This window comes from Poromitra crassiceps (genome assembly GCF_964638095.1).
Source record: "Poromitra crassiceps genome assembly, chromosome: 1".
Lineage (NCBI taxonomy): Eukaryota > Metazoa > Chordata > Actinopteri > Beryciformes > Melamphaidae > Poromitra > Poromitra crassiceps.
The window spans coordinates 104265558-104280188 of NC_139623.1; the positions used below are offsets into that span (position 1 = coordinate 104265558).

General features: G+C 43.4%; 2 protein-coding genes across 2 annotated transcripts in view; one reads left to right on the forward strand and one right to left on the reverse strand.

Moving 5' to 3' along the window:
* Positions 1 to 2772: 2772 nt before the first annotated feature.
* On the reverse strand, positions 2773 to 4540 carry LOC310776824 (endonuclease domain-containing 1 protein). Its single transcript, XM_083637022.1, has 2 exons — positions 4210 to 4540; positions 2773 to 3789 (listed from the first exon to the last, which is right to left on the reverse strand). The coding sequence occupies exons 1-2, from the start codon at positions 4513 to 4515 to the stop codon at positions 3181 to 3183; spliced, it is 915 nt and encodes a 304-aa protein (XP_083493148.1). The 5' UTR covers positions 4516 to 4540; the 3' UTR covers positions 2773 to 3180.
* A 7050-nt stretch (positions 4541 to 11590) lies between these two features.
* The window catches only part of kdm6bb (lysine (K)-specific demethylase 6B, b), a 38066-nt gene continuing 35025 nt past the window's right edge, over positions 11591 to 14631 (forward strand). The window contains exon 1 of the mRNA XM_083637115.1: positions 11591 to 11825. The gene's annotated coding sequence lies outside the window, so the exon portion shown is untranslated. The remainder of the gene's footprint in view (positions 11826 to 14631) is intronic.

Sequence of the window (14631 nt, forward strand, 5' to 3'; positions counted from 1 at the left end):
ACAGATCTTGTGTTCCACCCCCTTTATTATTATACCCTCCAAACCCTCCTCCTGTCTAATGGTTTGAGCCAAGGCTTCAATAAAAAAATTGAAGAGGGCGGGGCTAGCGGGGCAGCCCTGCCGACAAGATCTCTGCAGGACTATACGATTTGACAGGCTGCCATTAATTTTTATCGTAGCCGTGGGGGCCGAATACAAAGTCCTTATACTTTTAATGAAACCCTCGCAGAACCCAAATCTGGCCAAAACTTGATATAAGAATTCCCAGCCTACAGAATCAAAGGCCTTCTCAGCATCTAAGCTGAGAAGGATTGCACTACTTTTCTCTCTGTTGATATGGTCGTGTGTGTCCATTTTGAACCAGTTTTAGTAGCCTTATATTGTAATTTAGCCTTTCTGCTGCTATTGCATGGTTAAATCAGAAAATGTTATTTTATTGGGCGGGGGGGTTGCAGTGGAAGTGGTCCCTGGGAAATTTGGTTTGGTATAGTGGTAGCCTACTTGGACGGAAAAGTTTGGGAACCCCTGATGTAGGCTATACTTAGGGAGCGTGCTCTGCACTGGCCCCCTGCTGGAGCTGGATAATATTATTTTTCCACCTGAGTTTCTCTTTCCTTTTTGACCAAGTTTACTCTGCAGGAAGTATAGATGGGTAGGTGGGAGCATTTGCAATTTGCGGGAGCCAATGCGTCTGTATTATTAAGAGAGTAGGGCATCATGAAATTCCTCATTCTTTAGGAGACGCATGGTGTTGAGGTTAGAAATCAACATTTTCATGTTGGAGAAGCCAACAAGCCCCCCCACCCCCCATCCCCCTGGTCACCAATAACTCCGTCCTTTTTTTTATGCCCTGGTGTCCAGACCCATGTTTGCAATTGCATTTAAATGATATACTGTAGAACAGTGGTTCTCAACTGGTGGGTTGGGGACCCAAAAGTGGGTCACGGGCCGTTTTGAGCGGGTCGCAGATGTGTGTATGAAAAAAAGTTCTTCTACTCTTTGAGAACGCTGGTGTCCACGGCCAACGTTGCTGTCTTTCAGAGGCTGTAGTGAGCTCACTTTTCAAGTCAGAGTGAAGCTACTGGTATCCTCTGAAACTACAAGGCCTAAGGCATCCATTGGTACCAAATATGGCACGCTTGCTGTTAACGTCACTAGTTTAAACTCGTTTAAAACGCATATACGCATTGAGGAATCTGACATTTGGGTCACGACTTAATGCCTAGTAAAAATGTGGGTGGTGAGCCTGCTGTAGATAATAACCATTGGCAAGTGGGATATGGAATTTATTTTATTTTCAGTGTGTACCTCTGAAGAATATTATGTATTTGCATTGTACATTGTTTTCTTCACTTCTGGTATAACATTTTTTATTGTGATGGTGATGTCATTGCCTGCATATGTCCTGCAAATGAGCCTGATTTGGGTTGGACATGCATACTCTAGTTATACTTTGTTTCCACCATGGCTGTTCTAATTACGCAAGTCATTTATAAAGCATCGTGTTAGTTGTGTGTGGCACTCATCAAGTATCTTTAAAAAGGTTAGACTACTGGTCTACAGGAAACGGGTTTGAACCCCACTGGGTGTAATAAATGTTTACTCATTGTTATCATGAATAATGAGATTTATTTCAAAGACACCATTGTTTAATGACTGCTTGCTGACAACATTTTTCTCATGCGCTCCGTGCGTTCTCCTTCACTAGATGGCAGTGTCTTCCTGTAAACTATATAACCTGCAGTAAAAGCCACCGGCAGAAGAAAATCATCCTCTGATCGTTTGAATCTCATTTGAGCAGTGTGTGAACTCCACAAGCCCTCACTGCACTCTGAGGCAGCCTCTGTGTGTGCGTCATGTGGAGGGACACTCACTGCACTCTGAGGCAGCCCCTGTTGTGTGCGTCATGTGGAGGGACACTCACTGCACTCTGAGGCAGCCTCTGTTGTGTGCGTCATGTGGAGGGACACTCAGTGCACTCTGAGGCAGCCTCTGTTGTGTGCGTCATGTGGAGGGACACTCAGTGCACTCTGAGGCAGCCTCTGTTGTGTGCGTCATGTGGAGGGACACTCAGTGCACTCTGAGGCAGCCTCTGTTGTGTGCGTCATGTGGAGGGACACTCAGTGCACTCTGAGGCAGCCTCTGTTGTGTGCGTCATGTGGAGGGACACTCAGTGCACTCTGAGGCAGCCCCTGTTGTGTGCGTCATGTGGAGGGACACTCACTGCACTCTGAGGCAGCCTCTGTTGTGTGCGTCATGTGGAGGGACACTCATATCGAATGGAAGCTAACAAGGAGGAGTGAACCAGAATAAAAAAGGGATGGGGCATCGTCGTACCCATGCCACTTCATCTTCTGTTGCCATGGAGGAGAACACTATGAAATAATTTTCGCTTTTCACCAATCTACCCATTGTGTATGTTAACAATTTGTATAAAATATAGCCACTTTAACCCATTGATACCTGATGCAGCATTTGCGTGTATATCCCTCATTTGTGTGCGTATCCCTTTAAGACTGCGAACCGCGTTCGCAGTCTTAAAATGATACACACAAATACACACAAATGCTGCATCAGGTATCAATGGGTTAAGAGGAACAATTAAAACCACTTACATTTGTGACAATTTCGTCTCCAGCAATAGAGATTTTAGAGAAGAGCATTTTCCCCATAGACCCTTTTTTTCTCCACATTTCACTCTCAAAGGCAGGTTCTACCACTTGAGTTGTCTGTTAAATTAAGTAGCAAAAATACAAAGCATGGCTGTGAATTTGATTGTTTTATTCAAAGAACAATTAGTGTTATTATAATCCCTCTGTTAACAGTTAGATCCCTTTGTGAAATGAAATTAGTCATGCTCTGAAGTTTACCATCATTTGCAGAAGGAAAGACAATGAAAAAAAACAATTTAGAGACCCTAAGTTGAAGAGGAGATAAGTCAGTATCTTCACAGTGATAGCATCTTATTCATGGCACAACCAATCAAAGCTGTTCCTTTAAGAATATATGAGTTGCAAGTGAAACTAGAGAATTATAATAACATCTGCATATTTTGTTATGTTATGTTATTTTTACCTTGACTCGTCAGAAGAAGAAAAAAACATACTAAGCTATGTCATTTGTCATTTTAGGGAAAGTAAATAGAATGTGCACACAGAAGGAGTAAAACCTGGAAAGCTCTCAGATGGTGTGGTGGAGGTACAGGGGGAGGGGTGAGGGGGAGATGCAGTTGTCATAGAAGATCTGAAGGTTCTGGTCGACATCCATATGGTTCTTCAGATAGATCTCCAGTTCTTGGACAGGCATCTCCTGAACATGGTTGCCTTCCTTGGCATTCTTGGCCAAGGCGCCCTGTGAGGGGAAGCGAATGCGGACATCATGAGGCGCGTTGCGGTCATACTCGGTGCAGCAGTAGGCTGACCACACGTCTTCGGGGATGGCCACGCGGTCCTGGTTGTTGCGGCGAATCATGTTCCCTCTGGTGGTCACTCCAGTCACAATGAACGCGATGCCGCGGCAGAAGTTGTTCAGGCGGATGCGGATCTTCTCCTCATACTCACGCCAAGGCCCGATGTTGAACTCCCGGATCTCTGGAACCACGTTGGTCAGGCTGTAAGTGGCGGCGCGGTCGTGTGCGTCGGACTGGTGCTGGTCTGGGTTCAGGTGACCTCTCTCATAGAGAACCACATCAGAGTAATCATCCAGGACCGCCTGGCTGTCCTCAAACTTCATGTGCAGGTAACCAGTGGGGAAGGGCAGCATGTTCCCATTTCCATCAACTTCTGCCAGCTGAGGAGACATGGAAGAGCACTTAGGATATGTTGGCAAACACAAAGCCAGTATGCCTATGAGTTGTCCCTTCTCCAGATGCTTTTAGACTATCTATTGCTCTCAGCTGCTGAAAATGCTACTCTAAAACCAGACAGGCAAGAAAGCCTGTAAACTAAAGGAACGGGTAACTCTTGATGGGTTTAAAGCAATTGTCAGGTCTAGGGGAAATGCATATTTGGTAAATAGTCAGACAGTGCCTATTCATTGTATTCTCTTATATTCTCGTATCCATATGTGCTGTCATGTCTGTAACTTTCTGAGCTGCTGCTGTCTTGGCCAGGTCTCAATTGACATAGATATATAAGCTAATGCTAAAGAATAGGTTTTCCCCCACATTTGAAAAATAAACCCAAACTATTTATCAAAGGCGCGTCTGACCTGTGGCTCGTACATCCATGGGTAGTCCACACGTCTGTCTCCCTCTGTCTTCTTGAAGGTATACGCTGAGTAAACGGGAATGCGTTTCTGAGGGTCATAGAGGGTCACATAGCGAGGCTTGTCTGCGTAACGCTGGCAGATCTTCTTCAGTCTGCCCTCACTGATCCCCCGCGGTGGTGTTCCCATGTACAGCGAGTCCTTGCATCTTTCTACATGGTTGAAATCCTGAACAACCGTTGCTGATGTGTGAAGCACAAAATAGATTAGTGAGAGAGCAAAAACCAAACAATGCCTTGAAATGTTCATGGTGCAAACCTCTCCTCAAAGGCTCCTATACTATTCTGTCTGCAGAACGTCAATGATAGAGAAGGTGCTCAGTTATGATTTAAATGTAACAGGGTAGATATGCAAAGCAGGCACTGTAGTGTAGGCCTATGGCCAAAAGACAGGCTACCTAACCTAACCCATGTGGGCGTGGATGTGTGCAGGGACATGACAGGGATTCACATTGCTCCATCTATTCAACACTTTTCAAATGAAGAGAAGATGTATGGTTGCATTTATTCCTGCGAAAATCCCAAATTTCCTCACTAGGCACAAAGAAGGCTTAATATCATGGAGGTTTCTTGCGCACAATATGTTTCAGCCGTACTTCAAAGCAAACCCTGTTCCTTCAGAGGCTGATTTGCTAGAGGTGTTGCTCCTTGTAAGTTCAGGGAAATCTTTATTCTGTTTCTCTCATTCATATTAGTGAGCTACTGGTGTTATTAGAGTTTAATAATGAATGAGGAACCTTATTTTGCCAGTAAGGATTTGTTGTCTTGACTGCCCGTAATACAATCTCAAGTCAGATTATTTCCTGTTTTATTGTTACAACGTGCTTAGACCTGTTCTGGTCAGGTTAAGTGTATCATCTTCCTTGGCATTTAGGATCCATCTGGACAGGAGAACTAGGGCAGCTTGTGTTATATTGATGCCCCCTACAGTTAAATGGTGAGGGAACACGCCGGCATTTAATCCTTGACTGCTCAAAGGATGCAAACAGTGCTGTAAGTTCAATCTAAAATCAAACTGTTCTCTAAGTCAGTGGTTCTCAAATGGGGGTCCGCGGACCCCCAGGGGTCCGTGGCACTTTGCCAGGGGGTCCGCGAAAAGTTTTCAGGTAAAAAAATAAATAAAAAATGATACATGTTACTTATTCCTTCTCAAACTACTTCCTACATGGTGCTAGTCTATCAAAATATCTTGGCTGTCATTGATTGTGTTGCATAGTGGTTTTCTGTACTGTTGACAAATTGTGATATTGCAAGTCGCTTTGGACAAAACAAAAGCGTCTGCTAAATGACGTAATGTTAATGTAATAAAAAAAAATATATAGATATTTTTTTTTTTGCAAAATCTTCATAGTTCAACGAAAATAGTTTATGCTTTAAATCTAAAATGGTTCATGGATTACATTCTAATAACAAACCTATCAAATTAAAAGTCAAGCACGTTACCGTGGAAACAATTAAGCTTAGCCCAAAATCACAAATCAGAATGAGGGGGTCCCCGGTATATTTTCTATCTTGTAAGGGGTCCTTGGCTGAAAAACATTTGAGAACCTCTGCTCTAAGTGTAAACTTGTACCATGTCTCTATGTTACATTTTTGCTTTAGTACCACCTGGGATTTGTAGCAATCACAACCTCATATTTCTAAACACAGAAAAAGCAATCTTCCTCAAGGACTTCCCCACAAAGTACATTTGGACCTTCTGGCCTTCTTGCAAGCTCCTACTCCTGCAATGATGTCAGTGCATTAGTTTCCTGCTTTATCGCAGGCCATCTTCTTTAGCTATAACTAGCAAACCACCCTCATGGGACCCTGAAATCTGCTGTGTGGCGCCATTAAACATGGGACATTGGAATGGGATATTCAGGAATGTGCCATCAGCCCTTTTTTGGCTTGTCAGTCTCTATCGGTCTCTTCCAATTACAACTGTCATAGTACACCGTATCATTACCACTGCTGGACTTCCCTGTAAAACTGTGTGTCCCTTTCATAAAGGTGTGCTGTATCTGTGTGGCTGATAGAGCTCACAGTAAAATGTAAAACTGTCTAATCTGTCTCACTGAGGAACAGAAGACCTTCAGTGACAGGTGTGGTTCAGAGGCGGATAAGCCCATAGGCAAAAAAAAGAAGATAAAGCACAAAGGTTTACCTATGTATGGGCTTTCTCTGAACAGAGGCAAAGATTATATGCTGCAGACATTTTGACATCAAGGTGCATTGCTATTAAAGGCAATAGTTATAACAGGTGTTTTTATTACAATGGAAGCCAACAAATGTTTTTAAGTTTTATTCAACAAGCAACAGGCCGATACAAAGCAAGACAAATATATCAGACAAAATTATAGATATTTTATGGATGGCGGTGATAATCAAGCATATGACGATGGAAGGAATCATTTAGACACCGGACACAAAATTGACTACTGATACATTGTTGTATGATGCATCATTTTCAGTTGCTAAATATATGCATTGTATTCATTCAACAAACCGGTAACAATAATGAAAATTAAATTGCAACTTCCTGAAGGTCTTTTATTCATAAATAAATAGAAAGCTACTGTAATCGTAGCTTTGTCACCCACATAGACTGTTTTTCTCACTTCTCTTTCTGTGTAGAACCATACTTTGACGTGCAGAGGCGAGTGCTTGACTTCTTTTGGCAAAGAAGAATGGAGCAGCTCCTCAACATCTTGGCCATATTATGCAAATTCTTATCTCTTTTACATATTGTCTGCCCTTATTTGATAGCTATAGCCAGTAGCCACTATTTAGTACAGTGAGGACACGTCCTTGCAAAGACTGCAGTTGAGAATTGCAATTTCATTTATTTATTTTCCAGCTCTCAGGCAAATCATTTTCTTGATTTCATTTCTTGCTTTCTTGATTTGGCACATATCAAAGTATCATTTGGCTGGGGTCGACTGGACAGCCAGGTTGGCCTTGTGGTTACAACAACCATCACACATTTGATCACCACAAGCAAGACGCTGCTCACTCATTGTAAGGTGCTCTGGAAAACGGAGCCTGAAATGTAAATGACTATCAGCCCACTGGAGTGTCCGGGGAGTTTTCTCTGCTGCTGTCCCATACTGCCTTCTGTTCAAGCACTCTCTCATGCAAATGGGAAAAATTATTTGTCAGATTAGCTAGAGCAACAATCTTTCTCTGCCCTAATGAATCAATTTGTGATTGAGTGTTGTTATTCATCACAGGACCAGCTTGCCTCACTGATTTAATCTTGAGTTATCACAATCATAACTTATATAGCTGTGGCTAATGGTGCAGTTATGATCAGACATTTTTTAGCTGTCAACATTTCCCAATTAAAATTATGCTAAGTTGAAACCAAATGCACACCCACTCAGCTGCCACTTGCCGCTTTATCTTCGACAAAAGATCAAGAGAACTTTTGCACTGTTATCATGTCCAAGATAGACCAGGCCAATCAGTTTGAGTAGAACAATGCACTTATTTATTTATTTATTTATTTATTGAAAATCTATCTTTATCCACGGGCGCGGGGGGAGGGGGTGTTTTCGATTTTGGGGGAGGAATCATTCTTGTTTTATTGGACTATTAAGTTAGATATGTAAATAGGATATGTTAAATTATATAAAAATGTTAATGGGACAGTTCTTCACAATACTCAGGTGAGTCCTGTGTTATTCTATGTGACAGCTAGTCTATGAACAGCTAGTTAAATTATTTCTATAGCACAGGGGTTTTCAAAGACTGCCCCCAGACAAAGCTTGGAAAAAGGTGCCCCCTTGCTCAATTCCTCGATGCCTGTGGGATCATGATTATGTTATTTGATCTCATAAACACTCAACAATTGTGCCAATATAGCCTGATATTGCTGTCAGACTACACCATATGTATAAAAAAAATTGAAAATAGTAAAATTCCACAAAACTGTATCTCTGAACTATCTCTTTAACCAAATCACACTATTCTATGTGATCTGCTTTTGATAACTAATGTAATATTTTTTCACTTCCATTCACTGAGCCTCCCCTGAAACTGCTTGGAGCCTCCCTGGGAAGGCCCGCCTCCCACTTTGAAAACCCCTGTTATAGTAGCAACACCAGAAGAGAGACATAAAAACAACTGAAAGTACAGTAGCCTAAAATGTAGAATCACATGCAGTAAGTTGCAGTAATTAATTTTCTATTGCATCCTAGAGTTGATTGTCTTTCTGGTTCTCACAGAGATGGTTGAGCAGCACATGATCTTTAAGACATTTTAGCTGCCTGAGATGGAATGAGTAACTATGTCAGATATGTGATTTTATAATTAGTTCTCAAGCTGATTGGGAGCCAATGCAGTGATTTCAAAATGTTATATAAACAAAATAGGTTGGTTTACCATGCACATTAGATGATAAATTGAACCTTCCTATAACCTGTTAGAGCTACTTCATGGTCTGCACATTTTGAGGAATCGCAGTATTTCTGTCTGCAGTATTGTATATCACCCACTAGGAGGCAGTGCAGGCTTGCTTGTTGCATTTGGCTGGAGACTTGGAATATGAGTAACACTGTTGCTCTATGATGGGATTTTTTTATACAACCAAATGTGTGTGTTTCAAGAAAAAAAAAAGATTAATTTCTATGTGTTGAATATCTATTAGTTTGGTTATTATATATTCTGATCATACCTGGTATTCTCCAGTCGTCTTGAATAATATGGGCTGTCTGACTCTTTCTCTCAGGCTATAGGCCGTCACAGTCATTGAGGTGTGCTGCACTGTCTATTTTTACCATTCCTCATTAACCCTCTCTTATCAGAGCGCTTTGTGCTCTTTTTCCAGTTACAAACAGTAAAGATGGAAACCTCAATCTGAGGCACCCTGTCTAAAAACTATTTCTAGTAACCAGCAGTATAGTGAATCGTCTTATTGGGGGGGTTTATTGTCTGCTTGTGCACTTTAAAAGGATCAACAGGGTATCTGCAGGGTCTTGAAAAGTATTAAAAGTTGATAAATCAATACAGGGAAAATTAAGTCCCTTAAAAAGTATTAAAAAGTCTTAATTGCCATTTGAGAGGTATTAAATTCTGTAGCTATTGTGCTGATTGTGCTAATTGAGCATAATGATATCAATTGTGGACCCCTGAATTGAATCGGTATCGTATTGTGGCAGACTTTGTGATATCAGCAAATATCGTTGTCCAAAGAATCTATACAATATCGTATTGTAATGAAACTTGTGATTTTATACCCCTATCGCTGATGTGACGAAAGTGGCATTGAGATCTTAAAATATATTGAAAAGGTCTTAAAAAAGGTCTTAAAGGTCATTTAACTTCAGGATTCCTGCATATACCCTGATTAAACCAAAATGTCTGCATCATTCAACAAGAGTATTTTTACAATTCAGATGTCTTTGAATTTTTAGATGGTCTGGGATGTCCAACAGTGTATTCATTCATTCATTCATTCATTCATTCATTCATTCATTCATTCATTCATTCATTGAGAAACTACTTTATTACTTCATTATTTACTACCTCATCACTTCATTTCTATAGAGCCATAATTCAAAGAGTTACTATGGAAAGAACTGTTAACACATGATTACTTATTGCTGACTGAAAGAGTAGCCTACTTAATTGTTGAACTCTAATGTTAAAATGTTTGTAATGTAAACCTTTAGGTCAGCAAACTGTATTTAGAATCACTACTGAAGTCTATGCACTAGACATCTTTACCACACCAATTCCTACGAATTGTTCCATAATTAGTAGGAAATGCCAAGGATACCAAACTATTCCACAGTATAATTATGTGTAAATAAACTAGGAAATATGGAACCTCTGGACCTTCAGTCAGCCACCAGGTGGCGGAATTTAGCAGAAAGTCTGGGCTGTGTGAATCTGTCCCCACTCAGTTCTGCAGCAAAGCCTGCTGATTGGTCTAAATATCCACATGGGGCTGTGTAGTGGCCAATAGGGTTTGGGCTGAATAGGGGCTGTTGCTATGGCAAGTGAGAAGTGAAGGGGCTGTAAGCAGGCTGGCTCGACCATTTCCTTCTCACACTACTAGTGTTCTCTCCCCCCCCCCCCCCCTCTCTTCCTCTCTGTCTGCCTTTCTTTCTAACCATGTTGTATCCACAGCCATGTACAGTATGTAGGTTGTATAGGCTGATGTCAGGCAGCATTGCCTGCTTGTTATTGGTCAGTGATGGGTGACATGAGCAGAGGAGTTTGCATTTTGGTCACAAAAGACAGGCCCTCCCTCCCTCCCTCATGAACCCAGTGCCCCCCCCCCTCCCCCCCCCATCCTGGTCACCTGACATTTGAGGCTGAGCCCAGCCAGCACTCAGCCTCTCTGTCTGTCTGCTCTGATAGCACTCTCTCACCTCTCTCCACCACAAACACAGCCTACTGTAACTAGCTCCTTATTTCATTTGATTTACCAAGGATGGAAGGTTCCACTTTATTAAGCAGATGGATAAGGATTTTGAACATCTAAAATATGGCATAAGTTTTTTTTTTTTTTTTTTTTTATACATACAACACATCAGTATGTATCAATATCACTAATATTTGGAAGCATATTGAGATGTGCCCATATTAGAAAGTTATTGGCTTAGCACTATTTTATTTTGTTCAACAAGTCGCCTATGTCAGGCAAGTCAGAATAAATCTAGCCACATTACATTATTACATGTTACATGTATTTCATCAGTCACTAAGTCACTAATAGCCTAACAGTGTTTATTTATTTATTTTTCAGCAAACAGGTGAGAGGTGAAACAGACAAAAGCAGTGACAACAGGATTTGAAAGTATATAAACAAATACTGAATGGTAAACATAGTATAGTTTTGATGGATAACATGCCCATATCTGCTTCAGAAAATGGAGTCTTTTCCAGCTGTGTAGAGATTTAAAACATTTCTCTTACTGTCTTGGCCATACTCCAACTCTCTCTCTCTCTCTCTCTCTCACACACACACACACACACACACACACACACACACACACAGCAAAAGAGGGAGAGGGGAAAAAGACCCTCTCATCTCTCTCTCTCTCTGTCTGCCTCTTTCCCCACCTCCTTTCTCCTCTCTGCACTGCAAAATGTGATAGATAAGAGATCCTCTCCTCTGATTGGTCGGTGCGGTGTGATTGGCGGCATGTTGGTCCGCCCCGTCGGTCTCTGCACATGGATCAGTCTGCTGAGAGCCCCGGCATCAGAGAGAGGAGTGGAAACAGGAAGAGGAGGAGAGGAGAGGGGGCAGAAAGGAGACGAGGAAAGGATCAGAAAGAGGAGTGGAAACAGGAAGAGGAGGAGAGGAGAGGAGAGGAGAGGGGACAGAAAAGAGACATAGGAAAGGATCAGAAAGAGGAGTGGAAACAGGAAGAGGAGGAGAGGAGAGGGGGAAAAAAAGGAGACCGAGGAAAGGATCAGAAAGAGGAGTGGAAACAGGAAGAGGAGGAGAGGATAGGGGGCAGAAAGGAGACAGAGGAGAGCCCAGGTGGAGAGGAGTGAAAGGGAGGAACAGGGGCCAAAGCAAGTGGAGGGGGGTGTGTGGACCAGAGAGCACCGAGAGAAAAAGAGGTAACTGCACATGTGCAACTTGATATGCCTTTTTTTCCTCACTGACTGAATTGAAATATAGCCTACTGCATGCAGTATGTGGTGGTGTATACATACAATCAATGTGTATACCGTATGTGTGTATCTGTGTTTGTGTTTGTGTGCATCTGTGTCTGTTCAATTGGTGTGTATCTTTTCAACATATGAGTGTGTCATTGTTCTGGACCATCTGTCTTGGCTGAACGTACTGCAGGCTGTGTCTGCAGACTGTGCTGCACATTCATGCATGAAGCACACACACACACACACACACACACACACACACACACACACACACACACACAAGCACACCTGTGTAGATAGACACATGCATAGTACACCAACACTAATTCAAAATGATGAATGTTGTGAAGAATAACAGCTGTGTTTAGACTCGAGTACGATTTGGGCTTCTCTGCAACAGCGTTTGGCCAACGTGTGTGCATGTGCGTACGTGCATGCACTGTGTGTGTGTGTGTGTGTGTGTCCGATTGCATTGATCATCCTCATATAGAATAATGTCTTAGCTATGTACTAAGTTATGCACTTATCCTTCATTGAAAGTTAAGCTGTATTTGTTTGATGTATTTTATATTGGAAACACTGGGTTTTTTAGGGCTTTGTTGTGTTTTTATGCCTTTTATAGCTCAGGAGCCTGACGTTCCTCTTGCGTAAAATCACTGCCTCAAGCGATATGACTGTCTTGATTCAGAGACTCTTAAAATAGGATGCGTTAAGGACATCCTGGGTTACAGTACTATGACTAAACTGCTTCCACTGTACGCTCTCTCCATAGATATTGGGCAGCTTGGTTAGCGAGAGGACAGCTCAGGCAAGCACCTGGACAAGCAATTCTAGGTTAACATTCAGCACACAAGCCAGCTGTCTGGTACACACACGCACACGTGCATCTGCTGCTGTCTTTGAACCCGTTCACCTCTTCCATTATTGTTCATGCAATACATCTTGTATTGTTTGCAGAAGACCCCCCCTCTCATTTTCTTGACCTTGCCTTGGTACATTCCAGTACCCCTCAGAGGGCTGTGCTTTATGGAGCATACGCCGGGAGAAGCCTCCATTATGGAAAGGGAGAAGGGGAGGTAGCGGAGGGGGTGCGGGGCTGCAGGCAGGGATGATGTTATTTTTAGAAATGTGATTGATATTCAGCTCATATGTTATTCTCTGTGACGGTGAAGATATTCCATTGCTTATGGCTACAGTGTGTGACTGTGTCCAGCGACTGTCTGTCTTGTACATTACAGGTGGCACTATTATGACATTCTTTGTCCCTTTCCCTCCATCTGTTCTCTGCATGTTCCTTGTGTTAGCTATAGCCTGGTTGTGGGAGCCACCAGAGACAGCAAGCCTCGTCTGCTGCAGCCCATCCTCCCTTTTATGGTATAGGATCCGTCCTGACACACACACTACACACTTAAGGTCTCAACAGGGGGTGCACATCTGCAGTGTTTGGCTGCAGCTAGCAGGGAACTCCATGTACAGTGTGAGGTGTCTGCAGTATTTGGCTGCAGCTAGCAAGGTGCTCCAGGTAGAGTGTGAGGTGTCTGCAGTATTTGGCTGCAGCTAGCAGGGAGCTCCAGGTAGAGTGTGAGGTGTCTGCACTGTTTAGCTGCAGCTAGCAAGGTGCTCCAGGTAGAGTGTGAGGTGTCTGCAGTGTTTAGCTGCAGCTAGCAAGGTGCTCCAGGTACAGTGTGAGGTGTCTGCAGTGTTTAGCTGCAGCTAGCAGGGAGCTCCAGGTAGAGTGTGAGGTGTTTGGCTGCAGCTAGCAGGGAGCTCCAGGTAGAGTGTGAGGTGTTTGGCTGCAGCTAGTAAGGTGCTCCAGGTAGAGTGTGAGGTGTCTGCAGTGTTTATCTGCAGCTAGCAAGGTGCTCCAGGTAAAGTGTGAGGTGTCTGCAGTGTTTGGCTGCAGCTAGCAGGGTGCTCCAGGTAGAGTGTGAGGTGTCTGCAGTGTTTGGTTGCAGCTAGCATGGTGCTCCAGGTAGAGTGTGAGGTGTCTGCAGTGTTTAGCTGCAGCTAGTAAGGTGCTCCAGGTAGAGTGTGAGGTGTCTGCAGTGTTTGGCTGCAGCTAGCAGGGAGCTCCAGGTAGAGTGTGAGGTGACTGCAGTGTTTGGCTGCAGCTAGCATGGTGATCCAGGTAGAGTGTGAGGTGTCTGCAGTGTTTATCTGCAGCTAGCAGGGAGCTCCAGGTAGAGTGTGAGGTGACTGCAGTGTTTGGCTGCAGCTAGCATGGTGATCCAGGTAGAGTGTGAGGTGTCTGCAGTGTTTATCTGCAGCTAGCAGGGAGCTCCAGGTAGAGTGTGAGGTGTCTGCAGTGTTTGGCTGCAGCTAGCAGTGTGCTCCAGGTAGAGTGTGAGGTATCTGCAATGTTTATCTGTAGCTAGCAGGGTGCTCCAGGTAAAGTGTGAGGTGTCTGCAGTGCTTGGCTGCAGCTAGCAGGGTGCTCCAGGTAGAGTGTGAGGTATCTGCAGTGTTTATCTGCAGCTAGCAAGGTGCTCCAGGTAGAGTGTGAGGTGTCTGCAGTGTTTGGCTGCAGCTACCAGTGTGCTCCAGGTAGAGTGTGAGGTGTCTGCAGTGTTTGGCTGCAGCTACCAGTGTGCTCCAGGTAGAGTGTGAGTTGTCTGCAGTGTTTGGCTGCAGCTAGCAGTGTGCTCCAGGTAGAGTGTGAGGTGACTGCAGTGTTTATCTGCAGCTAGCATGGTGCTCCAGGTAGAGTGTGAGGTGTCTGCAGTGTTTGGCTGCAGCTAGCAGGGAGATCCAGGTAGAGTGTGAG